Here is a 26949-nt window from a genome sequence, read left to right on the forward strand (position 1 = left end):
CCCTCTCATACACAATGGCCCCTGAACGGCTGAATATGGAACACGAAGAGGGTCAAATGCTCGAGCAAGTACTCGCGCATTTACTCGAGCACTTTCGAAACTGCTCGAGTAAATGCGCGAGTACTTTTGAATCGGAGATTCCCGAGTTGTACCGAAGTCATTGGTTGGGTTTATTGAAAACTTGACCCGGAAAATTTACTGAAACGACGCATCTGTAGTCGTCATGGAGGCGGGAAGGGCGGTCGCTGGGATTATTAACGATCGCATCAGGGTACTTACCGATTGAGCACTTGCTGAGCATGTGATCCCGATTGCAACAAATTCGAACACGCTTGTATTTTTCTACGCAAAGCTGTGAGAAAGACTTCTTCGGCGGCCATGACGAAGTGAGGTCACAAGTGAGGTCACGGAATCAGGTCACGCAGCACGCTCTCAGTCGGTGGCTTTGCTCATCCATAACACCAAACAGAATTCTTTTATATTAATATTAATTTTTATTTCCAACTGAAATATGATTATAGGCCTATAATTAATTATTGAAATCATGTAAAATATTTAGAAAATATGCCAAAAAGATGACTGTTCCGCGACAAGTTTTTGCTTTACCCGCTCGTTACTTCTCGGAAATACGCGAGAAAGTACTCGCGCATTTAAATGCGCGAGTACTTTGAAAGTGCTCGAGCAGTTCTGAAAGTGCGCGAGCAGTTTGAAACTGCTCGAGCATTTTCAAAAGTGCTCGCGCATTTCCTCGAGCAGTTTCGAAAGTGCGCGAGCATTTTCAGAAGTACTCGCGCATTTACTCGAGCAGTTTCGAAAGTGCTCGAGTAAATGCGCGAGTACTTGCTCGAGCATATTTGACCCTCTTCGTGTTCCATAGCTGAAGATACAGGCATCCATGCAGGGCCAACACACACACACCACACACACACATAATAATAATAACAACGCAACGGCGCAGACATGACATGAAAAAAGCAAGCACACTAGAAGAAAAGGAAGAGGAGGTTGGGAGAAAGATACAATCACACTAACGCAAGAGGCTAGCAGACGACATAATTATTGCTGACTTTTACCTTGACCCTCACCGACCTTGACATTGACCCCATCAACCATGGCGGGCGAGGCGGCTAACTTGTACGTTGGCTTCGATTTCAGCACACAACAAGTTAGTATGCACATTCATTTGCAGAGTTGAATTTCTTATATGAATAAAGTAAAGGTGTGTTAATCTGAAAGTGTGACTGGAACAACCTATGCGCGTTGCAGAGATTGAAAAAAAGTCGGTGAAATTGGAGACTACGCCGAGGTCTGTTATCAGCTGGAAAGTGGAGTACTTGCACCGAGTGTTATAATTAGGTGGCGCTAGTGTAGTTGTAAGTTGACAGCATTCAGGTTATCAAATGTAACGCTCAGGACTGTTGTCTCTTCGCCCTGTTATATGGTTGTGTGTGTGTGTGTGTGTGTGTGTGTGTGTGTGTGAGAGTGAGAAAGAAAAAGAGTGAGAGAACTTTGCAGTGTCCAATAGGTGTTTATGTCAGTTTCAGATACATTTATTATTACTCTATTGCAAATTTGGCAATGCCACCTCTTTATATAAGCACTGTGTGTGTGTGTGTGTGTGACTGTGTGTGTGTGTGTGTGTGTGTGTGTGACTGTGTGTGTGTGTGTGTGTGTGTGACTGTGTGTGTGTGTGTGTGTGACTGTGTGTGTGTGTGTTGTGTGTGTGTGTGTGTGTGTGTGTGTGTGTGTGACTGTGTGTGTGTGTTCTAAAATACAGATCAAAGTTCTGGCCATAGATGAAGACCTGAAAGTGATTCATGAAGAAGCTGTGAGATTTGACTCTGACCTTCCTCAGTACAAGTGAGTAAATGACCACACAGTGGAACCCCCTTTTGGGACCTCCAAAAATCAAACAAAATCAGGTCTTAACCCTTACACTGGTGCAATTCTGTAACACATGTTACATAGCCACTGGTGAATTAACAATAACAGAGAGAAAAATAACAAAAAACGGTCATATAGGTTTTCGAAGCCATGGGAGGTAATCGGAACCGACCAAACAGACTGAGCCAGTAGCGCAACATATGTCGTGACAACCAGGTGACATGACAACCAGGTGACAGTATACATACAGTAGCGCGACATATGTCGCGACAACCAGCCTAAGGGTTAAGAAGGAGGGAGTCTTACAATGGGGTTACATTTACACAGAGGTAATATGAATAGAAAGTCTAAGAAAATAGGGTCTTAAAAGGGAGGGAGTCTTAAATTGGGGGGGGGGGGGGGGGGTTGCACTGTATAGCTATCATCACTTTTACCCCAATTCATATCATCAGAAGTATTTCAATTAGATTTAATTTTTCAGGATAGAATATTGTTATTCACGTGCATGTTTCATTCCCAGGCCCATAGAAACATGCACATAAACAAAAAACACTGATGCATACATCATTACATGTACTGTAATACTAACCTATCAATCAATCAATATGAGGCTTATATCGCGCATACTCCGTAGGTACAGTTCTAAGCGCAGGGGATTTTTTTTATTTTTTTATTATTTTTTTAATTTTACGCAATTTATATCGCGCACATATTCAAGGCGCAGGGATTTATTTATGCCGTGTGAGATGGAATTTTTTTTACACAATACATCACGCATTCACATCGGCCAGCAGATCGCAGCCATTTCGGCGCATATCCAGTTTTTTACGGCCTATTATTCCAAGTCACAAGGGTACTTTGGTGGACATTTTTATCTATGCCTTTACAATTTTGCCAGGAAAGACCCTTTTGTCAATCGTGGGATCTTTAACGTGCACACCCCAATGTAGTGTACACGAAGGGACCTCGGTTTTTCATCTCATCCGAAAGACTAGCACTTGAACCCACCACCTAGGTTAGGAAAGGGGGGAGAAAATTGCTAACGCCCTGACCCAGGGTCGAACTCGCAACCTCTCGCTTCCGAGCGCAAGTGCGTTACCACTCGGCCACCCAGTCCATTTAACAGTCATACAAAGCTTATTTATTGCTCTCATGCCCGCACGCACACACACGCACGCATGCACGCACACACACACACACACACACACACACACACACACACACACACACATGTTTGGGCGCCACTGATTTGGTTGCTTCTCATATGCTGGCAGAATCTATAGCTGGCAGAGGAAGGTCTGAAAAGATTGTTTCCATTTAGCCTCTGATTGACTTCATTCCGTTTCATAGTGATTCAAACTGTAATCCATCTCAGGCTCAGGAAACAGGGGGTCATAAATAGAAGGGGGCGGGGGGGGTAGGGGGGGCACTGCAAATGCTAATAATTGCTCAATCATGACAGGAATTTAATGTCAGTTGGTCACAATCATCATTTTAACACACAGTAAGCACAGGAAACATAATGCCTGTTTGGATAATGACCTGTGGGAGTTTATATCAAAACAACTGCACCAGTCATTTAAGGGAATTTAAAGCTGTTTGCCATGAACATCTTATCACAAATATTTCAAATGGTGAAAGTTATTGTGGACTGCCCCCTTGAAAGATTTGAGAAGCAGGGATTAAAATGAGAAGGAGTTTTAAATTGGGTGGGGGCAGGGTGAAGGTGTTCTGGGGGAGCGGCGTTATACATTAGAAAGGGAGATGGGATCATGGGGCTCTACGATTTTTGTAAAATTTGTGTGGAGAAAATTTAGTATGGATGTAGGAAAATATCTGCCTCTTGCAAACCAACAAGATATTTTGCCAGGGAGCAATTTGTGTGTGGTAGTGTGAGTGTGTGCAATTTATCTGTGTGTGTGTGTGTGTGTGTGTGTGTGTGTGTGTGTGTGTTACAGAACACATGGAGGAGCTCACATTCACGATGACCAAGGGACGGTCACCACACCGACCATTCTCTGGGTGGAGGTAAGAAGACAGTTTCGTATCACTTACTTGAGTGAGAGCTGCTTGTTGGTTTTAAACAGTGGTTTAAACAATCATCCATTCATACAGTTCAGTGGAACCCCTTTTTAAGACCTCAAAAACTCTGAGGAAATCAGGTCTTAAAAAGGAGGGATCTTATGATGGAAGTAAATTTACAGAGGTTACGAACACAAAATCTGAGTAAACAGGGTCTTAAAAAGGAGGGATCTTCTTGTGATGGAAGTAAATTTACAGAGGTTATGAACACAAAATCTGAGTAAACAGGGTCTTAAAAAGGAGGGATCTTCTTATGATGGAAGTAAATTTACAGAAGTTACGAACACAAAATCTGAGTAAACAGGGTCTTAAAAGGGGGCTTTCACTGTAATAAATAAACAAATTCAAAATCAACGGCATCAAAATCAAATTGCTTGTTCTCTTTATGCCACATTTCTCAACGGGAAAAGAAACCATACCTGTTGTTGGACTTCAATGTCATTAAATACGCTGTAGTTATAAGTAACATTATGTAGATTTAGTGTATGAAGATACATTTGAAAGTTTGTCCTGCATTCAGGAATATAAAGAAACAAAAATGATTTGTTTGTGTGTGGTGGGGAGGGGGGGAGTGGTTGGGCATTGGAAAGAAAAGAAGCTCAGTGTGTGTGTTTGTGTGGGTGTGTGTGTGTGTGTGTGTGTAAAGCCTGTCCTTAACTGGGCGAAGTTGACTTCGTGCTCAATGAAGGACGGGCTTACGAAAGAGAAGGCACAGGAGTGAGAGAGTTTCAGTGCACATTCAACTGCTGGCACACATTCATTGTCATGCATGTTTGATGTCAACAGGCTCTGGACCTGCTTCTCAACAAACTGAAAGCTGCTAACTTTCCTTTCCAGCGAGTAGCTGCCATCTCCGGTTCTGGACAGGTAGTGTAACATTTTTATATAATTAGGGGATCTCTACTTGTTTTAACGTTGAGAATTCAAGGCTTCACTGTACTGCCTGGGCTCAATGGGTTAGTGGATTACCCACCGGCATCTCATGTGAAAGGTTGAGTGTTCGAATCCGTGTCGCACCTGGTGGGTTAAGGGTGGATATTTTTCTGATCTCCCAGGTTAACTTATGTGCAGGCCTGCTAGTGCCTTATCCCCCTTCGTGTGTACACGCAAACACAGACCAATTAAGTACCCACGGAAAAGAGCCTGTTATCCATGTCAGAGTTGGATGGGTTATAGAAACACAAAACACCCTTTACGCATCCCCCAAAATCGGCGTATGGCAGGGTAAGAATGGTCATACACATAAAACCCCACTTGTGCACAAAACATGAATGTACCTGAGAGATTCAGCCCTTTAGCGCAACAGATAGGAAGTTTCAACGTTGAGAATTCAAAGCTGTTATATGAAGTCTTATATCGCGCGCGTATTTCCAGACTCGGACTCAAGGCGCAGGGATCTATTTATGCCGTGTGAGATGGAATTTTTTACACAATACATCACGCATTCACATCGACCAGCAGATCGCAGCCATTTCGGCGCATATCCTACTTTTCACGGCCTATTATTCCAAGTCACACGGGTATTTTGGTGGACATTTTTTATCTATGCCTATACAATTTTGCCAGGAAAGACCCTTTTGTCAATCGTAGGATCTTTAACGTGCACACCCCAATGTACTCGATGGAATGAGGGAGTTAGAGACAGACAGAGAAGTTGAGAAAAGAGAATTTCTTATTGTTGAGGGTTTGAATATAAGCAGTTGCTGCTTTTTATACAACCAGAATGACAATGACAATGATAATTCTTTATTTAACAAAAGAGAGAGAGAGAGAGAGAGAGAGAGAGAGAGACAGAGAGAGAGAGAGAAAGAGAGAGAGAGACAGAGACAGACAGAGAGAGAGACAGAGACAGAGACAGAGAGAGAGAGAGAGAGTTTACAACAACACTCACTCTCCCTACCACATTGTTGTCTCTGATTTGGCCTATTATGATCCGCTGGACCCGAAAAGCAACAGCTAACTAACTAACCGGTCCTTACTCAAAATAAAGTCAAAAGATTATGAGACTTGCTTATCGTCACTTGTCATCATGTAAATAAAAAAGTTTTTGTATCAAGATGTTTTGATTTTTCTCATTCTGGTTTATAAGCAATCATCCTGTTTGTCTTTGTTTTGTTTTCTAGCAACATGGCAGTGTGTACTGGAAGCAGGGAGCCCGTCAGAAATTGTCAGGTCTACAGCCAACGAAATCGTTCCTTGAACAACTTCAGGTAGGCTTTTTTCGGAAGACAGATAATGCATTCTTTTTTGTTCCCCAGCTGAAGCCGAAGGACTGTGTTTTTTTCTTGCGTTCTTCTCTTGCTCCTTCACCTCCTTCCATTGTTTATTTTATTTCTTTTTGTCTTTTTTTTTGGCGTCCTTTGTGTTGGGCTGGTTGGTGTGTGTGTCAATGTTTGCAAGATTTTATCTGACATTTAAGTGCGGTTCATAAGTGTTAACACTTGAATATTCTATTTCTGGAGAATAAAAATGGATTTTAAGCGAAAAGAGACAATAACTGTCACACAAAAAATGCAAAACAAGCAAAATGTAAAAGGGACAGACAGGACTAATTGGCTCACGTAAGTGTAGCCTATGCGATGGTAAACTCTGTCTGTCTGTGCGTGTGTCTGTGTGTGTGTATGTGATAGAAACTTTAACATTTGAAGACGTCACATTATGGCGTAAGAGGGTTAGACGTCACGCGAAGGAATTACTGAAAGTCTCGGTCATTGTTATTTTGAGCGGGCCGAGACTAGTTGGCAGTCGTGTCCCTGTAAGTTACAGGCTACATGCAGACAGACAGATCTAGATCTAGTGTCTCGCTTTCTAGCACAGTGTCACCTATGCTTACTGTGTGTGTGTGTGTGTGTGTGTGTGTGACGGAGTGATTGAGTTTGTGTTACTGTTTGTCGATTTCTTACGTGAGCCTTGAAGGCTTCGCCTCTTGTTTTCAGATGATGTTCAAATTCTCATGAAATCTTTTGTAGTTCTAATTTTAGCAGTCTCCTTTCATGCAATGTCTTCATGTGTCATCTGAGTTTCTTTCTATGGACAAATATTAAGCTCACAATGGTTTGTTTTCCTATTGTGCAGGATGCCTTTGCAGTGCCAGACTCACCCATCTGGATGGATGCCAGCACCACAGCTCAGTGCAAACAGCTAGAAAACAAAGTGGGCAGTGCAGAGGTATGTTGGTCAAATGCTCACCCACTCACTCACGGCACTGCTCAATGGTGCGGTAAACCTGCCAGGTTGGTAGGGGCACTCAGACCTGGGAACCCATACAATTTCGCTGTATTGTGTACGCATGATTGTCTAGAATACGAGCAGTACGGTCAGTGGAAAAAAACCGAGAACAATTCCTAGACTACTTTTTTGCTCAAGCGCATCCCGAAGCCGATCCAGTATTATGATACATGATTACAGTTTTTGTCAGTAATCATTGAAAGAAGCATTTGTTTTAAATGTATTGGTAAACTTAATTAACGGTGCGACAGACGCTGTGAAACATGTTTGAATCATGGATGTTGAAATGCTGTGTGGAGTATGCTAATTTTTCTGAAAATACACCAAGTTTGCTTGAGAATATTCCAAGTGCAAAACAGGGGTTCCCAGGCAGGGGCACTGCAAGGGTGATGGAGTGCTGCACGGGCTGACTCCATCTCTGTGGGTTGTGGGCAGTCCCACTTGTCTCCAATGACTGTTTAGCAAATCAAAGTGGGATTCCATTTGTATGAAAATGTTGACATCAACATTATCCTTGAAAAAGTCAAGATATGTTGGTTCCATCTGTACCAATTCATATATGTTAATGAGTATTTCATCCATCAATGTACAGTCTGACGAGGAAGTGAGTTTGAGTTGTAAATACTGAGGTTTTCACAAAATGTTGTTGGAAATTTGCAACTGTCAGATGACTCATCTGTAAAAGAGATACATTTACTTGATGATATTTTTGTACATGTACATTTGAAAATGTACAGTTAATGTTCGGTTTTGTTTATTTTAGTGTGCTCAAATATTAATTGTGGTCCGTGATGAACCTGTTTTCACATTTTCTCTCCCAGAAACTGGCTGACATAACTGGGTCAAGGGCATATGAGAGGTTTACAGGGAACCAGATTGCCAAGATCTATCAACAGAAGTCTGATGCCTACAAAAACACTGAGGTAAGGTTGGACACTGGAAGAGACAAAGGAACCAGCAATACTTCTTGATTATTATACTTATTTTGTTCGTTTATTTACTTGTCTTGTTCGTTTGGACACTCGCAAAGATAAAGAATCCAGCAATGGACAAATTGTTATTTATTTATTTATTTATGTATTTATTTATGTTGAAGCTTTGTTCTTTTCTAAACTTGTGGTAACAAATGGTAGGAGTCATTTTGTGGCAGCTTGCTTTTCACAGGGGACAAGCAGCCTGAATTTTCATGAGAGAAACCTATAGGACTGTGAAATGATAGTATCCTACCTAAATCCCTATCTCATAATTATGTCATAATTAAGACAATCTTTGGCAGTTTTCTTGTAACATAAAAATTAAGGGATAAAAAAAATGGTTACGATGTAAGTGGATAGTCTTCGCTACAGGAGAGACAGAAAACAATGTAGACCACAATTGTGGAATGTTCAACTCTGACAAGTCATAATGTTTAAAACTTACTGAAGAGTTCGTCCCCACGTTCGGCGAGAGATTTATTTCTCAGAGTCAACTTTGTGTGCAGACTCTCCTCGGTGTCCGAACACCCCCGTGTGTACACGCAAGCACAAGACCAAGTGCGCACGAAAAAGATCCTGTAATCCATGTCAGAGTTCGGTGGGTTATAGAAACATGAAAATACCCAGCATGCTTCCTCCGAAAGCGGCGTATGGCTGCCTAAATGGCGGGGTAAAATACGGTCATACACGTAAAATTCCACTCGTGCAAAAAAACACGAGTGTACGTGGGAGTTTCAGCCCACGAACGCAGAAGAAGAAGAAACTTACTGAAAAGACTGAAGACTAACACTAACAAGGGATAGCATGAAGAAAAGGTAATGGCTAAGCGCTCACTTATCACATTAATCCTACAGATTTGGTCTTGATTTTTTTCAGCGAATATCATTAGTCAGCAGCTTTGCAGCCAGCCTGTTCATTGGTGATTATGCTCCCATTGACGACAGTGACGGGTCAGGCATGAACCTGTTGGACATCAGAAAGCGAGACTGGTCTGAACTTTGTCTGGATGTGAGTATGTTTTTATTGTTAAATATTAGGACTTTTATTTGTACATGTTTTTGTGTGTGTTTATTTTGGCAGATTGTTGTTTAGTTAAATGTGTGTGTGTGTGTGTGTGTGTGTGTGTGTGTGTGTGTGTGTGTGTGTTTTCATCAGTAGCTGCTGTAATGCATGCCATGCAACAATGCACATTTTGTAAGCTTTCTGGGTTTGTGTTGTGTTTAATTGTTACTTGTTGGGTGTTTACTCTACAAAATTAGCAGTAATTTTGGGTTTACAGGATGTGTTTGATTGTTACTTGGGTGTTTTGCTCTGCAAAATTAGCAGTGAAGTGAAATACTTAAGAGCTTCTGGTTTTGTTTTGTTTTAGGCATGCGCCCCAGGACTGAGGGAAAAACTTGGTGCTGTTGTTCCTTCGAAGCAAATTGTTGTAAGTACAGATTAATACGTTGTCTATTGTTACCAGTGAAATCAAGACAATGGTGCGTTATCTGTATACATTTGAATTCAAATGGAATCTGAACAATGAAGGGAAGGGTTGGTAGGTTCAGTGCAAGAAAAATGGATTGATTAACTGATTTATAGTTCACCGGGACAATGTTTTACATTGTTAACTTCTTCTTTTCGTTCGCTTGTTCAGATGTAGAGGGTGTGAGCGCCATGTCGTATTGCCATGGTTGTGTTGGCCATGAAGCATTTTGTACATGGCGCATTAGTTAAGGGTCCTGCACCTTCGCTTTCGGCCATGGATATTTATTGGGGGTTCCTCCCCTAGATCGACTGCCTGCCACGGCTGTCAGAGCTTGGTTTGCCCATCGGTGAGTAGAACGCACCGCTCCTCACTTCGTTTTGCCCACCAAAAGAAGCGGTGTACCAGGCTGCGGCCCACATTATCCCTAACAGCTTTCTTGGAGCCAGAAGTGAGTGTTGAGTGAGGACCAGTGTTCCTGTCCATCTCCATAGTGGGAGCTGTTGCCAGGTTTGCAAAAGTGCTACCTCTCAATCAATCAATCAATATGAGGCTTATATCGCGCGTATTCCGTGGGTACAGTTCTTTTCTTTTTTTATGCAATTTATATTGCGCACATATTCAAGGCGCAGGGATTTATTTATGCCGTGTGAGATGGATTTTTTTTACACGATACATCACGCATTCACATCGGCCAGCAGATCGCAGCCATTTCGCCGCATATCCTACTTTTCACGGCCTATTGTTCCAAGTCACACGGGTATTTTGGTGGACATTTTTATCTATGGCTATACAATTTTGCCAGGAAAGACCCTTTTGTCAATCGTTTGATCTTTAACGTGCACACCCCAATGTAGTGTACCTCTCCTCAGACACCCCCCAAACACCCCACATTGTGAACTGATTATTTTGAAATGTTTAATTGTGTTTGAAGTTTTTGAAGAGTCTAATGCTACGTGAGATCCTGTCTCAGAATGATGATCATGCTTGTTACAGGGCACAGTTTCTTCCTACCTGACCAGCAGGTTTGGATTCCCACAGGACTGCAAAGTCGTTGCTTTCACAGGTGACAATCCAGGTGAGATGTTATATGCGCTTGCATGGTTTTTCTTCTGCTTCCTCCTTCTTCATCCTCTTTTTCAACTCCCATCTTACAAACTTTGAATTTTGTCTGATGGGTGCAATGGCCTCGTGGTTAAGGTGTCAGCCTTCTCTATGGAAGGTTTGGGGTTTGAATCTCAGTCGTGCCTAGTGGGTTAAGGGTGGAGATTTTTCTGATCTCCCAGGTCAACTTATGTGCAGACCTGCTAGTGCCTTATATGTACACACAGGTTTTGATCGCTACTCAGCATAATCAGCTCAATTTTGATATTAATTTGGACAGTTTGGTTCCTGCATTATTGGATAATGGATTAATGTCCAAACTAATGTGTCCTTTCTGGGGTATTCTTGAAAAGCCTTGTGTCTGCAGCGCACATTATAAAATCAGACATTTTATTTGACAAAAACATCAAATTTTTGCGAACGAACATGCTGTGAATATAGACAGTTTCGCCATATCTGATTTGATTTGCAGGTTCTTTGGCAGGACTAGCTCCCAAACAGGGCGATGTCATCGTAAGTTGAATTGCAATTTTTGCTTCCATGAGAAAACGACTAAACTCATGTAGTAATCAAACCACACTTCTGAAATGTTCCATATCTAGCTGTCTCAACATTGCAGCTATGTAAAGCACATACTGGGGAAGTCTTTTATTCCATTCAGTAAATCAATTTATTATTTGTTTGTTTTTATTTTTGTTTTCGTTATTTCTTCCGGTCTATTCCTGACATGGAATAACCTAGAACTTGCTGGTTTCAGAGCCAGAACAGGATAACAGAAAAATAGAGTGTTTTTTTTCAATACCACGATTAAAGAGACAACGAATAATGTATTGATGAATTGTAGTGTTTGCAGTCAAGCCCTGAAGAAAACAGGGTTTGTTTTTATGAAAAAGACAATAGTTCACATTGGCAAACACTGCAGTACTGAAGACAGTACATGCTGTGAAGCAGAATCAGCTGTGTTTATGGAGGTCACTTCTCATTTCACTGATGGCTATTGTATGGACTGTAATTATCTTTCTTGGCATCATTGGCAAAGAACCTGCAAAAGGACTGGGTGGCCGAGTGGTAACGCACTTGCGCTCGGAAGCGAGAGGTTGCGAGTTCGACCCTGGGTCAGGACGTTAGCAATTTTCTCCCCCCTTTCCTAACCTAGGTGGTGGGTTCAAGTGCTAGTCTTTCGGATGAGACGAAAAACCGAGGTCCCTTCGTGTACACTACATTGGGGTGTGCACGTTCAAGATCCCACGATTGACAAAAGGGTCTTTCCTGGCAAAATTGTATAGGCATAGATAAAAAATGTCCACCAAATACCCGTGTGACTTGGAATAATAGGCCGTGAAAAGTAGGATATGCGCCAAAATGGCTGCAATCTGCTGGTCGATGTGAATGCGTGATGTATTGTGTAAAAAATTCCATCTCACACGGCATAAAATAGATCCCTGCGCCTTGAGTCCGAGTCTGGAGATACGCGCGCGATATAAGACTTCATATATATGTATAGGTTACAACACTCGTGGTTTTTTATATGGCTTGTATTTCAGTCAAGACCCAGCGGATGAATATCATCGGGAGACACGAGCCTCTGGCGAGTGTCTCTCGATTGATATTCCCGCTGGGTCTTGACTGAAATACAAGCCATATAAAAAACCACGAGTGTTGTAATCTGTATATCCCATTCTACCATCAAACACAAAGTGTAGACTACTAGCGGCACTGTTGCGATCTGTGCAGGGTAAAACTGTTGCCAGCGAGACTTAGCCCTTTTGCAACCTTAAACTAAGTGACCGTCGCTGAAAAAATAAAACGAATGAGTGCATCGATAAGTACGCGGTAACACTGCTTTCAGACCATTTAAAAGCTTTAAGTAAAGGTTCATAAGTTGCAAGAAAGTAATGAAGTCGAATAGAAATTAATTTAGTTGAAGCGCACAATTCTTTTGTTTTGCGTTTCAGGTCGGCAGAACGGGCGAAACGGGTTTGGGACCCATTTGGCTTACTCGATTCAGAATTGATTCCACGTTGTTTTTCTCGAACGTGTGTAATTAGGCTTATTGACAGAGAAGCAAATCTTAGGGAACAAATATGTAGGTTTAGATTTAACCATTTGCTCCCTATTTGAAATGTATCTACGTGATAAACTGTTTTGCGAGTGTGTTTGCATGGATGAACTTAAACTGGTATGGGTGAGAGGAAAACGCGACCGACACGTCTGTCACCGCCGATCGATTGCATTTTGAAGGAATATGACTGGATTACGGAAAAATATGTGGACTTACTGCAGAGCCAGGCAAAAGAGTAGACTTGCTCGCAAAACACGTGAAACAGCCGATGTTTGATAGCTGTAAAGGCGCACACCGGCAAAACACACTACCGACAGATTCTCAAAAGTCGTCTGCTAACGATGCAAGGGGAGGGTACTCGTGTTTTTGTTTTGGTTCGCTAGCATCTGGTTATCTTGTAAGTTGAATGTTCGTTTTTTTCGACCTGCATTGCTTTCATAATGAAAGAAACTTTTGCTTATTGCATCTCATACATCAGATCAGTTCTGAGATTCATTTTTGCGTGCAACTGATATGGTTTTCTGAGCCGTGCAATGCGATTTTAGAACTTCATACAAATGTGTCACATTGTTCGGCGCGAGGTCAAAGGTCGGGAGGAAAGTAGTCCTTTGCCCAAATCGGAATCTGCACTATCATATATTTTTTGGAGTCCATGATGTATTTATTGAGCTATAAAAATACAACATATATACCCATACTGAAGTAACAGAGACAAAGAAGGGAGGTCATGGGATATATATATATATTATTTGTCTGATATGATATATATATGCAGGGTTCGACACTAGCGGGGGCGGGAGGCGGAACGCCCCAGAGTCATGTGTTCCGCCCCAAACATTGCTGAAGCTTGGGGCCCACTCCGCCCCAGGATAAATTCCAACAATGAAAAACCGAAAATTCTAATGCTAGAGCCAATCACTAAAAATCGCCAGTCAAAGTCGTCACTGAAATTTGCGTTACGATCAATGCCGCAGTCAAGAAAAGAAAACATTGAAATCGTCGAAGGACAATGCCGCAAGGGAAATAACTCCCAGATTGCGCTCTTTAGCATGAGAGATAAGTATCGCCTTCAAATGCCAAACGCAAAATGTGGCGACACATCCCTCGTGTAAAAAGACATGGAAATGAAGATCTATTCAAGATGAAGAACAGGGTGGAGAGAAACAAAACAAGTCGCGTAAGGCGAAAATACAATATTTAGTCAAGTAGCTGCCATTTTTCAGCAAGACCGTATACTCGTAGCATCGTCAGTCCACCGCTCATGGCAAAGGCAGTGAAATTGACAAGAAGAGCGGGGTAGTAGTTGCGCTAAGAAGGATAGCACGCTTTTTTGTACCTCTCTTTGTTTTAACTTTCTGAGCGTGTTTTTAATCCAAACATATCATATCTATACGTTTTTGGAATCAGGAACCGACAAGGAATAAGATGAAAGTGTTTTTAAATTGATTTGGACAATTTAATTTTGATAATAATTTTTATATATTTAATTTTCAGAGCTTGTTTTTAATCTGAATATAACATATTTATATGTTTTTGGAATCAGCAAATGATGGAGAATAAGATAAACGTAAATTTGGATCGTTTTATAAATTTTTATTTTTTTTTACAATTTTCAGATTTTTAATGACCAAAGTCATTAATTAATTTTTAAGCCACCAAGCTGAAATGCAATACCGAACCCCGGGCTTCGTCGAAGATTACTTGACCAAAATTTGAACCAATTTGGTTGAAAAATGAGGGCGTGACAGTGCCGCCTCAACTTTCACGAAAAGCCGGATATGACGTCATCAAAGACATTTATCAAAAAAATGAAAAAAACGTGTGGGGATATCAATCCCAGGAACTCTCATGTCAAATTTCATAAAGATCGGTCCAGTAGTTTGGTCTGAATCGCTCTACACGCACGCACGCACGCACGCACACACACACACATACACACACACATACACCACGACCCTCGTTTCGATTCCCCCTCGATGTTAAAATATTTAGTCAAAACTTGACTAAATATAAACAAGTCGCGTAAGGCGAAAATACAATATTTAGTCAAGTAGCTGTCGAACTCACAGAATGAAACTGAACGCAATGCAACGCAGCAAGACCGTATACTCGTAGTCCACCCAGAGACTATAACCGCTCACGGCATAGGCAGTGAAATTGACAAGAAGAGCGGGGTAGTGGTTACGCTATGCTGCATAGCACGCTTTTCTGTACCTCTCTTCGTTTTAACTTTCTGAGCGTGTTTTTAATCCAAACATATCATATCTATATGTTTTTGGAATCAGGAACCGACAAGGAATAAGATGAAACTGTTTTTAAATTGATTTGGACAATTTAATTTTGATAATAATTTTTATATATTTAATTTTCAGAGCTTGTTTTTAATCCGAATATAACATATTTATATGTTTTTGGAATCAGCAAATGATGGAGAATAAGATAAACGTAAATTTGGATCGTTTTATAAATTTTTATTTTTTTTTACAATTTTCAGATTTTTAATGACCAAAGTCATTAATTAATTTTTAAGCCACCAAGCTGAAATGCAATACCGAACCCCGGGCTTCGTCGAAGATTACTTGACCAAAATTTGAACCAATTTGGTTGAAAAATGAGGGCGTGACAGTGCCGCCTCAACTTTCACGAAAAGCCGGATATGACGTCATCAAAGACATTTATCAAAAAAATGAAAAAAACTTTCGGGGATTTCATACCCAGGAACTCTCATGTCAAATTTCATAAAGATCGGTCCAGTAGTTTAGTCTGAATCGCTCTACACACACACACACACACACACACACACACACACGCACAGACACACATACACCACGACCCTCGTTTCGATTCCCCCTCGATGTTAAAATATTTAGTCAAAACTTGACTAAATATAAAAAGGAGACTGATGCAGCCAAAAGCGCGAAGCGCTGTCGTAATTTCAATGTCAAATGGTTGAAAGAATTTCCCTGGCTTCAGTACGATGAAGAAAAACAGACAATGCATTGCCGCACGTGAATACTGAGAGTGGGCCCCAGATTTTTGTTTTCCGCCCCAGCAATTTCCATCTCTGGGGCCGGCAGTGTGGCCCCAGGCCAAATAAGTTAGTGTCGACCCCTGATATGTGATAAACGTTTTACAGGTCAGTCTTGGAACAAGTGACACAGTGTTCCTGTGGCTGGAGACACCCAAACCTCAACTGGAGGGACACATTTTCGCCAACCCTGTCCTCACCTCTGACTACATGGCTCTCTTGTGGTCAGTTAGTCTACCTTTGTTCTTTCACTTTCAACTGATCATGCCTTGGACAGCACAGTCTTGACTGCATGGCTCTCTTGTGATCAGTTAGTCTACCTTTGTTCTTTCACTTTCAACAGATCATGCCTTGGACAGCACAGTCTACATACATTGTGTCAAGCATGACCCATACTTTTTAACAGACGTTCAGCATAAAAAGTGTGCACTCACCAAGCATATCATTCAGGAATGTTACTGCAAATTGCGCTTTCATCTACTCATATTTCCTCTAATTTCTGGTCAAATGTGATACCGTATCTTCAGGATTGTCAAAACAAAATGATACTTTTGTTAAATTGCAAATGATTATGATCTGCGTTAATTGTTACGTAAGATCTTTTGGTGTTTTTGGTGTTTTTTCCCCCCTTGTGGGCGAGGGCTGATGGTAAAAAAGGGCAACAAGTTCTTATATCATAACCCTTGTTAAAAAAAAGGTCTTATCTTATCTCTTATGTTATCCAACTTTGGGAAATGCCATGTTAGCTTTCTACTTATAGTCCATTACAGCTTCAAGAATTTATGCTAGCATTTTGCCTGTCAAACCCCGATTATGTGATTATATTTGATGCCTCTCACTTCGGGAGATTTGATGCTGGTTTTCTTTGAATTGCATCTTACAGCTTCAAGAATGGCTCCCTCACTAGAGAGAGAATCCGAAACGAGAAGTCTGGAGGATCATGGGAGTCTTTCGACCAACAATTAGAGTCGACTCCCATCGGAAACAATGGAAACATAGGTATTTGTTTGTTTGTTCGTTCATGGGCTGAAACTCCCACGGCTTTTACGTGTATGACCGTTTTTACCCCGTCATTTAGGCAGCCATACGCCGCTTTTGGAGGAAGCATGCAGGGTATTTTCGTGACTTGGTCTTGTGCTTGCGTGTACACACTGGGGTGTTCGGACACCAAGGAGAGTCTGCACACAAAGTTGACTCTGAGAAATAAATCTCTCGCCGAACGTGGGGACGAACTCACGCTGACAGCGGTCAACTGGATACAAATCCAGCGCGCTACCGACTGAGCTACATCCCCGCCCTGAAACATAGGTATGATATATAGCTGTTGCTGAGGTAGACTAAAACAGTTGACTGCTAATGTTTCAAATGTAGATTAATAAATCAAGAAAGGTTAGTGAATGACATTTTTTAATACAGTCAAACCTGTTTATAATGACCACCCAAGGAAACGACCAGAAATGGTTGTTATAGACAGGTGGTTGCTATAGGAAGATGAATTGCGTGGAAAAAAATGTATCAAGGATCTATTTGGGTAGTCGGAAGGCCAGTGATCGTTATCAAGCAGTGATTGCCAAGACAGGCTGGACTGTAAAACACAATCCAAAACATTCACAAGATCGTCAGTCGACATGTCTTTGTAGTAAACAAACAATATGCACAACACACAAATAATGACGAAAAGATGAGAAATGAAAAGTAAACTTCAGTAGCGGTTCAGTAAACTTCAGGGAGTCCTGGAAGGCTGTGATTTAAAATGGCGGTCTTTGAATGATTTCAGGTATCTACTTCGATGTGACAGAAATCCAGCCGTTAGTGATGGGTGTGTTCCGGTTTGATCAGAATGGACAACAGGTTTGGAACAAAACCACTCTTTTCTGTTATGTCGTATTTTGGCAATTTAAGAGAAATTACTGTAGTAAGCCATTTCAGAATTCCCAGACAATTGCCCTTTGATAACAGTATGTTTGTTAGCAGGCTTGACTAACTGCAAAGAGGAGAAGTTATTTGAAAATATCTTCTTCTGTGGCATAATAGGATTTTGTTGTAGCCGTGCGAGTTGACCAGTTGATGTTTTCACCCACACAACAATAGCTTTGGCAGACTGTAACTAAATTTGTGTCCAGGAATGTCTTTTTTTTAAAGTAAAAGTAGAGACTGCTTTTCTAGTTATGTAATTGTTTTTTGGTTTTTGTTGTTGTTCTCCACACACTTTTCCTTTTTCTGACTAATGAATATGGCTGTATCTGACAGACTATTGTTTTTTTTACATCCTCTGAGGTTACTATGAACTATATGGGACATGGTGGCTTTATCATGAACAAGATTGGTTTCGAGTTGTTGCATTCTTCGCATTGTTGTGATTCAGGTGGACTCCTTCCCAGATGCAGTAGAAGTGCGTGCGGTGGTTGAAGGGCAGTGCATGTCTCGTAGAGTGCATGCTGAGAACCTGGGCTTTGACATTGGTATGACCTTCACCTTGACCTAGTCTAAGTATAGCCTTGACATTGATATGATATATTCACCTTGAGTTGTCCTTTACTACATAGCCTGGACATTGATTTATCCTTGCTTGTTAAAAAGACTTTGACACTAAGGATCATCTTTGAGACATTTTTTTCTTTGTACTGCACATTCCCACTTTCCTGAAAATGTCTGGTTGAGTTGTACAATTTCAAAAATGTCACATTGCAGTTGTAAAACTGAAACTAAATTTAGATGAGAATTAGTCTCAGACATAGACATAGAAGACTTTATCATCTCAACAGAGAAATTTGTTGGTGGTGTGTATATGACAACAAACATGAAACATAACATCATGAAACGTTGAGATAGAGGAGATTTGCAGGCAGTGAAAAAAGTAGGATTTGATTCTTTGCAGGACCAAAAACCCGTGTTCTGGCAACAGGAGGGGCATCATCAAACAAGGGCATTTTACAGGTATGCAGCTTATGTGGTCTATTGGTGTATTTTTTTTCTTTTTTTCCCGTTCCCAAATGTATGTCTCTCCCACCATTTTACCAGTGGACTGGAAGGCCTCTCTTTCTCTTTGCCACTCTTAACAGTCAGCTGTGTCTATCTGTGTATGTTTGTGTGTGTGTGTTAATTTGTGTATATCTGTGTGCGTGTGTGTGTCTGTCTTTCTGTCTGGCTGTCTCTCTGTCTCTCTGCATGTATCTGTGTGTCTGTCTGTGTCTGACTGTCTGTCTGTCTGTGTCTGTGTCTATATGTGTGTGTGGTGTGCATGTGTTTGTACATGTCCACAAAGACTGTCCCTTTGTGTGTGATTGCTGATACATAAACACAAGGGTATGCATTTGACAGTTTCAACTGTATTGTTACAGGTTATCGCCGATGTGTTCAACGGTCCCGTATACATTACTGATGTGGCCAACTCTGCTGCTCTTGGCTGCGCGTACAGGGCAAAACATAGTGAGGGTTGATTTTATTGGGTTGAAAAAGTACAGTGTTACCTGCGATGTGAGGCCCGTTTGATTAGAGGACACCTCCCATGAAAGGACACATTGTGTTGGCCCTTTGTCTATTATCTTGACCAAATGATCCCCCATAACAGGCCACCTGTAATTTAGGGCCACTTTTGGCTGAGGAGGAGGCAGAAGAGAGATTGGGGAGAGAGAGACTGTGTTAATGTGAGTGTGTGTGTTAGACAGAGAGTGTGGGGAGAGAGAGACTGTGTTAATGTGAGTGTGTGTGTTAGAGAGAGAGGGTGGGGAGAGAGAGACTGTGTTAATGTGAGTGTGTGTGTTAGAGAGAGAGGGTGGGGAGAGAGAGACTGTGTTAATGTGAGTGTGTGTGTTAGAGAGAGAGGGTGGGGAGAGAGAGACTGTGTTAATGTGAGTGTGTGTGTTAGAGAGAGAGGGTGGGGAGAGAGAGACTGTGTTAATGTGAGTGTGTGTGTTAGAGAGAGAGGGTGGGGAGAGAGAGACTGTGTTAATGTGAGTGTGTGTGTTAGAGAGAGAGGGTGGGGAGAGAGAGACTGTGTTAATGTGAGTGTGTGTGTTAGAGAGAGAGGGTGGGGAGAGAGAGACTGTGTTAATGTGAGTGTGTGTGTTAGAGAGAGAGGGTGGGGAGAGAAAGACTGTTAATGTGAGTGTGTGTGTTAGAGAGAGAGGGTGGGGAGAGAGAGACTGTGTTAATGTGAGTGTGTGTGTTAGAGAGAGAGGGTGGGGAGAGATAGACTGTGTTAATGTGAGTGTGTGTGTTAGAGAGAGAGGGTGGGGAGAGAGAGACTGTGTTAATGTGAGTGTGTGTGTTAGAGAGAGAGGGTGGGGAGAGAGAGACTGTGTTAATGTGAGTGTGTGTGTTAGAGAGAGAGGGTGGGGAGAGAGAGACTGTGTTAATGTGAGTGTGTGTTAGAGAGAGAGGGTGGGGAGAGAGAGACTGTGTTAATGTGAGTGTGTGTGTTAGACAGAGAGGGTGGGGAGAAAGAGACTGTGTTAATGTGAGTGTGTGTGTTAGACAGAGAGTGTGGGGAGAGAGAGACTGTTAATGTGAGTGTGTGTGTTAGAGAGAGAGGGTGGGGAGAGAGAGACTGTGTTAATGTGAGTGTGTGTGTTAGAGAGAGAGGGTGGGGAGAGAGAGACTGTGTTAATGTGAGTGTGTGTGTTAGAGAGAGAGGGTGGGGAGAGAGAGACTGTGTTAATGTGAGTGTGTGTGTTAGAGAGAGAGGGTGGGGAGAGAGAGACTGTTAATGTGAGTGTGTGTGTTAGAGAGAGAGGGTGGGGAGAGAGAGACTGTGTTAATGTGAGTGTGTGTGTTAGAGAGAGAGAGGGTGGGGAGAGAGAGACTGTGTTAATGTGAGTGTGTGTGTTAGAGAGAGAGGGTGGGGAGAGAGAGACTGTTAATGTGAGTGTGTGTGTAAGAGAGAGAGGGTGGGGAGATAGAGACTGTGTTAATGTGAGTGTGTGTTAGAGAGAGAGGGTGGTGAGAGAGAGACTGTGTTAATGTGAGTGTGTGTTAGAGAGAGAGGGAGGGGAGAGAGAGACTGTGTTAATGTGAGTGTGTGTGTTAGAGAGAGAGGGTGGGGAGAGAGAGACTGTTAATGTGAGTGTGTGTGTTAGAGAGAGAGGGTGGGGTGGGGCAGGGAGGGGTGGTGAAGAGTGTGTATGTTAGAGAGAGAGGGTGGGGTGGGGCAGGGAGGGGTGGTGAAGAGTGTGTGTGTTAGAGAGAGAGGGTGGGGTGGGGCAGGGGGGGTGGGGAAGAGTGTGTATGAGTCTGTGTGTGTGCCATGCAGGCACAGTAGAAATAATCAAATTATGTATGTCAATATGTGAACAGATCACCGCTAGAGTTTCCTTACTTGTAACGGTTGATGTGTAACATTTTTAAAGCTTAGCCAATTTTTGACTCACATGCGAAGCAAAAGTGAGTCTATGTACTCACCCGAGTCGTCCGTCCGTCCCGGCGTCCGTCCGTCCGGAAAACTTTAACGTTGGATATTTCTTGGACACTATTCAGTCTATCAGTACCAAATTTGGCAAGATGGTGTATGATGACAAGGCCCCAAAAAACATACATAGCATCTTGACCTTGCTTCAAGGTCAAGGTCGCAGGGGCCATGTATTTTGGTAGGAAAAATGTGTAAAGCAGTTCTTAGTGTATGATGTCATTGCTAGGTTTAGCTGAAGGTCAAGGTCATGTAAAGGTCAAGCATGTGAGTCGTATGGGCTTTGCCCTTCTTGTTGAATTTGTTTATTAAAAAAAAAAAATGCAGTCAGGTGGTTTACAATATGTTTTACCTGTGACAGGTACGCTAGGAGGAGACATTCCATTCTCCAAGGTGGTGGAAAAATGCAGTGAACCTGTCTGTGCCGCTCGTCCAAACGCTGATGCTGATAAGGTATTACAGCTCAAACAAATTAAGACACACAAACGAACAACCCCCTCTATTCTTCCTGTTAAACATTCTGTCGGAATGTTCGAGCCATTTGCTCAAAGGCATATGTACGCGCTCCCGTGTTTACAAAGTGTAGTTTGCCCATAATCGATGTCAAACGCACCATAAGACCATGTAATGACGATATGTCGCCATGCGCGGACCATATACATGCATTACAGCTTGTTCTAGCCTCTGAAAAAGTGAGGATGTCAACAAAGACGCGGAGTTATTTCCCTTGCGTCAACGTTCCCTCTGTTGGCAAATCTATAAATAGGACGATCTAGATCAAAATAAAAATTCAAATATCTCAACATTTAAGGGGTCCTAGACCACAATATCTTGCAGGGAACTTAATTTAGCATGTCTCCAGCTGTTGGTAAAGCAATTAGCGTGTATAGTCATCGAGTACATATGGCTTTAAAGCAAGCGAGAAATGTTTGTGTGTTTGCATTGTTTTTGGGAAGGGAATCCCGAGTCATTTCACAGACACTCAGTGATCTCCATGGTAAGTGCCACAGTGTTTTCTGTAAGATATCCTAGCAAGACTCTGTCTTAGAATAGACATGGGGACCCCCAAGCGCCCCCCCCCCCCCCCCCCCTTGAAGGACCCCCTGCCCCCAGAGTTACCTGAAAAGTGAGACACCATTTGTCAACAGCAGTAATGGCTCTTACGGTATGGAAGAGAGAGAGAGAGTGCATGGTAAAGATGGATGAAGGTGAGGATGGAAAGAGGGTAAACAAGGCATTGGGCTAAGGGAAGGAGAGTGGGATGGAGAGAGACAGAGTGTGTGCATGGGTTTGTAACAGGACGATGGGAAAGAACGAAACAGGGAGAAAGCGGGATAAGGTTTTGGGCAGAGTCAGGGTGACATTGTTGGACAAATAAAATGTTAGATAGAGGGAGACAAGGGTCAAATAGAGTTAGAGTTGGTGTGGAAGGAAGAAAGACATTTGGAGAGAAGAGAGAGAGTAAAAGCATAGATGTTGTTAAACGAGATTGTCTCTCTTTTGTACGAGATGGAAACAGAAAGAGCAAGAAGAGGGAGAGAGAGAGAGAGAAAGTTTGTGAGAGAGATGTATGTGTGTGCCTCTCTCTCTCTCTCTCTCTCTCTCTCTCTCTCTCTCTCTCTCTCTCTGTTCTCTTGTTCTTGTTCTTGTTCTCTCTGCCACCCCCCCCCCCCCCAACCCCATCTCAGTCCTCTGTTTTCCTTACTAATCAACAATTCTGTGTCATTATTTACAGGTGTATACGGCCATGTGTCAACGCTACCGACAACTTGAAACGATGGTGGAGAAAAAGCATGGTCAAACATGAATGTAAAGCGCAGACCAACAACATGTTCACAGAGTTTTCTTCTGACGTGCAACATGACATGGTTTTGCCTTATACAGCAAGAAAACTGCCGGCTCAACCCATCAGATCAAAGAATTTGATCCTTGAAGTCTGTACAGTGGAACCCCATTATAAGTAAGACCCAAACAGAAATCCAAGAAAATCAAGTCTGAAATGAGAGGGAGTCTGACAATGAAGGTAAATTTACAGACAGTGTAAACGGAAAATGTGAAAAAGCAAGGTCTTTACACTTTCTACCCCAGCTATGTTGACCCAAGTTTTTTTTTAGCCGAGACCAGCCGTGCTGCAGTAGGTCACTCAGCATTGTAGAAACTGTGTAGAAACTGTGTATCATCACGCTGGAATGCAGGAAGCGACTGAAGCTAACAGTCTGAGCGGATATATCCGTACCAGGTCAGATAGAGCAATATGAGTGGGTACGGATATATCCGTACCTGGGAGACAATGAGTTAAAGGAGGGGGGGGGGTCGGGTCTTCAATCAGGGTCTTAAAAAGGAGGTTCCACTGTACAGCAATGTTGACCTGTCCAGCTTGAACTGTCCAGGCTTTGAAACATTACTTTTGTTATAATAATTGTACCCATGCCTTTCTTTTAACGGGTAAATTAAATAGCCTGAATGTTGTTAAATGTGTGTTCGCTGCCATTATTGCATTTTAAGACTAGTCCACATGTTTTTTGTCTAATGTTCTGATTTTATTGAGTTTATGATTGTTATTTGTATGCTAGTGAATTTAATTTTTTATAGATTTACAATCCATGTTTTCTGAATGAAATGTACATGTCAATGAGTATGCAATGAGATGCTCTTGTTTTCACAAAGTGCTGTGACAAGAAAAGTTTATATTTTGAAATCCAGGAAAAACATATCTTTTAACTTCTTCATGGTTTTTGGCTCACGAAGTGTAGCCTATGCGATCGTAACTTTGTCTGTCTGTGCGTTTGTGCGTTTGTGCGTGTGTGTGTGCGTGTGTGTGTGTGTTTGTGCGTGTGTATGTCTGTGGTAGAAACTTTAACATTTCCGAGTCTATGTGTGAGTGGTTATCCAAGACTATGGATAAAGCTCGCATAAGATTACGTCACGGTCAAAAGTGTTTGACGTCAATTAATGCATCATGACGGCATTCCTCCCTGTAGTCTTTCTCTCTCGCGTGGTGTGTGTGGTCTCGGTCATTGTTATTTTGAGCGGGCCGAGACTATTTGGCAGTCGTGTCCCTGAAAGTAGGCTACATGCAGACAGACAGATCTAGATCTAGTGTCTCTCTTTCTTGCACAGTGTCACCTAAGCTTACTGTGTGTGTGGGTGTGTATGTGTGACGGAGTGATTGAGTTTGTGTTACTGTTTGTCTATTTCTTACGTGAGCCTTGAAGGCTTCGCCTCTTGTCTTTCCCTTTTTTCCCTGCATGCTATGTGTCATTTTGATTACTATTTGCAATGTGATTCCTGACAATTATGTGATAACCAATGCACTATTATTTTTGAAAAATTAAATAAACTGCAGTGGTACTACAACTACCGTGTTGGATATGATTTGTATGACGGACTATGCACATGATTGAAACAGAGGTGGAAAATTAGTAGACCGATTGAGTCAACTTACAGTACTGCTACTTTTGCTCCTGCTCCTATGCGCTTCAGACATTCATCTTTAGAAATAGAGACTGTGATTGATTTGCAATGTGCCAGTATTACGATTGTATGTATGAAGAATGAGCATTCACTTCTTTACACATGATCCCTGTATTTTTATTGAGTCACTTGAGAAAAAGTGACTCTATGTAATCGGTCAGTGTTAGTCTGTCCGGCCGGCCGTCCGGCCGGCCGTCCGTAGACACCACCTTAACGTTGGACTTTTCTCGGAAACTATCAAAGCGATCGGGCTCATATTTTGTTTAGTCGTGACCTCCAATGACCTCTACACTTTAACGATGGTTTCGTTGACCTTTGACCTTTTTCAAGGTCACAGGTCAGCGTCAAAGGAAAAATTAGACATTTTATATCTTTTCTCGGAAACTATCAAAGCGATCGGGCTCATATTTTGTTTAGTCGTGACCTCCAATGACCTCTACACTTTAACGATGGTTTCGTTGACCTTTGACCTTTTTCAAGGTCACAGGTCAGCGTCAAAGGAAAAATTAGACATTTTATATCTTTGACAAAGTTCATCGGATGTGATTGAAACTTTGTAGGATTATTCTTTACATCAAAGTATTTACATCTGTAGCCTTTTACGAACGTTATCAGAAAAACAAGGGAGATAACTAGCCTTTTCTGTTCGGCAACACACAACTTAACGTTGGGCTTTTCTCGGAAACTATAAAAGTGACCGGGCTCAAATTTTATGTGAACGTGACTCATTGTGTTGTGAATAGCAATTTCTTCCTGTCCATCTGATGCCTCATATAATATTCAGAACTGCGAAAGTGACTCGATCGAGCGTTTGCTCTTCTTGTTATCATCAAAATAAAACAATGAATCAAGTGTTTTGCTGCTTGTTGTAATGTATAAGTACTTTCTGATTGTCACTCTTGAAGAACTTTGTGGTTTATTCTTAGCTATGCCCAAAGAGACTGTAAAAGGAAATAAAAGAATCAACACAACTTTTTGCAAAATATGAAACTAGTACAGGGGTACTTACTGGTCAACTGCCTACACGTAGACAGCTGAGCAGACAGATGTGACTACAGATAAAGCAAATTATGTGAGTGTGTGTGTGTGTGTGTGTGTATCTCTCTCTCTCTCCCTCCCTCTCTCTCCCTCTCTTTCTCTCTCACTCTGTCAAGGAATATTACATGCTGTTTCTTTGACAAAACTTATAAGAAATATCAAGCAGCTGGCAAAATATAACTGTACTCTGATTATATTGAAAAACAAGATTACTGTATAATTCATGAAGGATTAATTTTTTTTATACAAACAAATATTTCTCTGTTATATATAATTTTCAAGCATTGCTAAAGAATCACAATGCATCTTATAATGTCTTATTGGTTGCTTGACATGTTAATTATGGTAAATATGTCATTTGTACTATAGTTAAACTTATCTTTTATTTCTTCTTGTTTGTTACCCCTCAATGGGCGAGGGCCGGATGAAAAAAAGCATGTATACATTGCTTATTCTGTCACCCTCGTAAAATAAATTTCAATTCAATTCAATTCAATTCTCTCTCTCTCTCCTTCTCATCTACCCTCCTCTTTCTGTCTTTTTCTCTTATTCTTCTATGTCAGATGCACACACTCTTGGCACGCACACACACACACACACACACACACACACACACACACACACACACACACACATGATATTTATCATATATCAAAACTATGAGGACAGTTTTAAAATGGAAACAGAAATGATCTCTGCACTTCCCACTACTCCCGCAGTGGGGCACTGCGGTTATGAAATTAAAGGCCCCTCCTGTTTTTGGAACCGCAGGAGCTTTCTAGTTTGCTGTTAGGTAAATTTTTGGTTCCTCTTTCCTGTCATGCTCTCTTTTTCTTCATGAATTCTTTTCTTTTTTCTGCCTTCTTGCTCATTCACCTCTATTTTTTCAAAAAATCTCTTCTCTTGCCGCTTGTCTCGCGATTCATGTATAGTTTAATCTGTTAGTGTTCTGATGTAAGTCCAGCAGTAGATAGGTTAAGCCTATTTTAACATACTGGAAACTGGTAATCTTCCAGTAGGTATTAATTTAGTTTTACTAAAGCCTGCTGGGACACAAGTAATGGGTTAGTGCATTTGTAAACAGGAATCGCTTGACAAGTGGCCCCCTTTATCCCCCCCTTCCTCGTCCTGATATGGCTCTGCGTAGTCGGCTGGACGTTAAGCAACAAATAAACAAACAAACAAACAAACTTCCCACTACAC

At 41.7% G+C, this 26949-nt stretch overlaps 1 protein-coding gene across 1 annotated transcript; it reads left to right on the plus strand.

Annotated features, from left to right (window-relative positions):
- Nucleotides 1–1107: 1107 nt before the first annotated feature.
- Nucleotides 1108–26237, plus strand: LOC138947205 (xylulose kinase-like). The gene is made up of 19 exons (XM_070318638.1): nucleotides 1108–1165; nucleotides 1778–1860; nucleotides 3843–3912; nucleotides 4753–4833; nucleotides 6090–6176; nucleotides 7042–7134; nucleotides 8016–8117; nucleotides 9045–9176; nucleotides 9538–9597; nucleotides 10633–10714; nucleotides 11213–11253; nucleotides 15939–16054; nucleotides 16714–16829; nucleotides 17608–17681; nucleotides 18196–18292; nucleotides 18709–18767; nucleotides 19172–19259; nucleotides 21596–21687; nucleotides 22970–26237. Exons 1-19 carry the CDS (start codon nucleotides 1112–1114, stop codon nucleotides 23039–23041), a joined length of 1599 nt encoding a protein of 532 aa, XP_070174739.1. The 5' UTR covers nucleotides 1108–1111; the 3' UTR covers nucleotides 23042–26237.
- Nucleotides 26238–26949: the final 712 nt, after the last annotated feature.

This window comes from Littorina saxatilis, linkage group LG14 (assembly GCF_037325665.1).
Source record: "Littorina saxatilis isolate snail1 linkage group LG14, US_GU_Lsax_2.0, whole genome shotgun sequence".
Classification (NCBI taxonomy): Eukaryota; Metazoa; Mollusca; class Gastropoda; order Littorinimorpha; family Littorinidae; genus Littorina; species Littorina saxatilis.